This window comes from Amblyomma americanum, chromosome 1 (assembly GCF_052857255.1).
Source record: "Amblyomma americanum isolate KBUSLIRL-KWMA chromosome 1, ASM5285725v1, whole genome shotgun sequence".
NCBI lineage: Eukaryota > Metazoa > Arthropoda > Arachnida > Ixodida > Ixodidae > Amblyomma > Amblyomma americanum.
The window spans coordinates 363,028,775-363,031,680 of record NC_135497.1 but is presented as its reverse complement, the minus strand read 5'-3'; the positions used below and the strand labels follow the sequence as shown (position 1 = coordinate 363,031,680).

At 54.7% G+C, this 2,906-nt stretch overlaps 1 protein-coding gene across 1 annotated transcript; it reads left to right on the top strand.

Annotated features, from left to right (window-relative positions):
* Nucleotides 1-1,159: 1,159 nt before the first annotated feature.
* LOC144115622 (notch-regulated ankyrin repeat-containing protein-like) lies at nt 1,160-2,900 on the top strand. The gene is given in 2 exon segments (XM_077650042.1): nt 1,160-1,391; nt 1,393-2,900. Coding segments are annotated over 2 exon segments (318 nt in total). The 5' UTR covers nt 1,160-1,232; the 3' UTR covers nt 1,552-2,900.
* The last annotated feature ends 6 nt before the right edge of the window (nt 2,901-2,906 follow it).

Below are 2,906 nucleotides of genomic sequence, written 5' to 3'. Positions count from 1 at the left end.
GCCGTTTGCAACGGCAGTGTAAGTGGTTTTATTAAAATAATAACAAAAAGGAAGGAAAAGATTTTTGCTAGCCCCGGCATCTGCCATCGATACTGAAGCACTGAGCTGGGGCAGAAGAAATAAAGGATTACAGGCAGAATGGAGAAATGAAATGAAAGCGGTGAGGGGACAGGAAGAGAGGGTAGGGGGAGAGGTAATATACACAAAACTATTCACACAATAAGAAACTGTGTACATGTTGTGCGCGTGATTAGTTCATGATGAAACACGTCAGTGTACGAAAGATTATTTGTCTTGACACGCTGGCATGTGGCAGAGACGACCGATTTCTACAAACACTGAAATGAAAAGTCTAAAACGTTAGCCCTCTCCAGAGAGCACGTGGGAGGGTCGCTCTCCGAGCTGTTGCACACCTCCTTAGCGCTTCACAACTTGCGCGATACGTGAGTAGGAGCGGCTGAAAGTCCAAGTAGCATACTGTGCTGAGAAGTACGTTGGTGGCAGTGGCTGCATTATGGAGCAGGCTGCGTTAGCCTTGCATTAATGATGTCGGCAATAGCTTCGCCTGTGTCGCATAATCTAGCAAAAAGAATAGAATAGAACTTTATTTACATCACTATACTTGATGTAGGAGACCTGCAGAAAAGCTGCCAGTAGCCAGCTTGACAGGGCCGCAGGCCCCCTTGCATTGGCAGTACTCAGTGGAGATAAGTAGCACCTATGTCATAACAAAAGAAAACTTGTACCACTGCCCCAGGAGACCACCCGTCCTCTAAGAAGTACGCTGATCGTACTGTGATATAGCGCAGTGCCACCGAGAAGTGAAATCAAGCGGGCAGCGAATAAGCCGTTGCGGCGCTCGTCGAGACCAGCAGGTGAGTTAGCGAGCGCCAAGATTCCCACACAGCCCCTGCATTCCCACGGGTAAGCTCCGCCGCAATGCACAATGCTAGTGCGGCGAAGTCCCACGAGATGTCGCCACCAGCTCGAAAGCAATAGGATCTGCGCCGCCGCGAGCCAATCGGGGGGCGCTGTAAACGTATCCGAAAAATTTTCCCGGCCTCCTATTGGCTGAGGACGAGCGCGGGAAGGCGGTCCGCGCCTCCTGGCGGGTCCCGGGTGCCCTCTAAATAGCGCGAGCGCAGGCGGAGAGCTCAATGGCAGCGAGCGAGTGGACGGCGTCAGTCACTGCCCATCTAGTCGCCCTTGTGTGCGTGTGGAGTGTGTGAGCGATGTCGCAGACGGAGATAGTGTCCCAGGAGGTCTTCCAGCGCGCCGTCAAGAAGGGCGACGCGAGCGAGCTGAAGCGGCTGCTTCAGCGCTGGGAAGGAGGCTCGCTCAACGTCAACCTCTACGACCACGAGGGCCAGACCGCGCTGCACAAGAGCGTCATTGGAGGGCAACCTGGAACTCGTGAAGCTGCTCGTCAAGTTCGGCGCCGACACTCGGCTGGCCAACCGCGACGGCTGGTCGGCCATCCACATCGCCGCCTACGGGGGCCACCAGGACATCGCGCTCTATCTCATTTCCAACAGCGGCGGCCGCCGGTAGTGTGGAACTGTGCGGTGCTACCCTCCTCGGCTGGATCAATCAAACCTCAGGAACAAGACCGACCGTTTCTCCCGTAAACTACTGCGAATGCCGGCGCTCTCGCGCCGTGCGCAAGACCCGGACCCGGCGGACACAAGGTACCGAACCAAAGCATGCCACGATGACCCAGCTCGGCGTCGTGGCACGTTTTGCAGAGCCGCTGTGACGGCACTCTGTACATACGCGCGCGTTTCTGTGCACGGCTACATCTTCAAAGCCTGTAGCGAACAAGTTCCTCCTTCGTATTGCCTAGTAATAGTTCCGCTACCGAATATTGTTGCCTTGTTATTATTTTCTTTTTTACTCCCGAGAGGGTCGCGAATGCAGCGGTGGGCGCAGCCTCCTTTCCCGACCTGTCTAATCTCATTCCCAGCATAGCGATGCTATCGGCGGATCTCCGCCGCTCGTATTTCGCTCCCCCTCGCGGCGCCCATTGTGAGCCGCGCTGGACGCAAAACCGGACTGGACCTCTCCTTCTCCGCCGCGTGGAGCACTGCTCACCTCAGGGTCACCCTTCGCATCCCGACGCCTTGCTCCCGCCGGACCCCTGCCCGGCGGAGACTCCCTGGCTCTCCGCCGCGCAGGGCGTCAAATTCCTCACCTAGGGGCTCAGCACGGCTTCCGCGAGCATATCGGGACCTTCCGCCTACCAAATGACCGCCGCGGAGAAGCGGCTTTCGCCCTGTCGCTGGCACCCGTTGCGTGGTCCAGGAAGTTGGCGAGTCATGATAGTCCTACAGTGCTGCCAGCGTGTACAACTTCGCGGCCGGCAGCATTGCGAAAAGTATTATCCACAAGTGTTTAGGATGATGGGCGCGCTAGATCGAACTTGGGCGCTATGTCCATGCGATAGGTGTGCTCGTTATAACATTTTAGTCTAGTTGCAACGTTTTAATAGAGCAAGCCCTGCAGACGCGCGACCTTTTAACCCCTTTTTTTTTTGCTTTATATAGTCAGGAGTGTTCTTAACGAGTGTTATACGTCATTTTACTTTCACTACTCTAGAAAGCAGTTGTCTTGTAACCAGTTAGATACGACACTGCTCCCCTCTTGGCGTTTCGCCGCATTTACTCTATACCCGCGTAGTTGTCTACTATCGTGCATAGCCGATAACGGCATGCCGGTCTGGCAATCGTCGTCTCTCTTCCGCCCTGACGAACCGAGTTCGTTCGTCATGGGATTCGTGACCCTCTGTCTCTCTCTTTGCGAGCCTATTCGCATTTCTATTTTCGTGTTTTTACCGGCTCCTTCTTTACGTTAGTCTATTTTCTTCGTATATATATATAGATATCTGGGCACGTGTGGCCCGCGGCCAG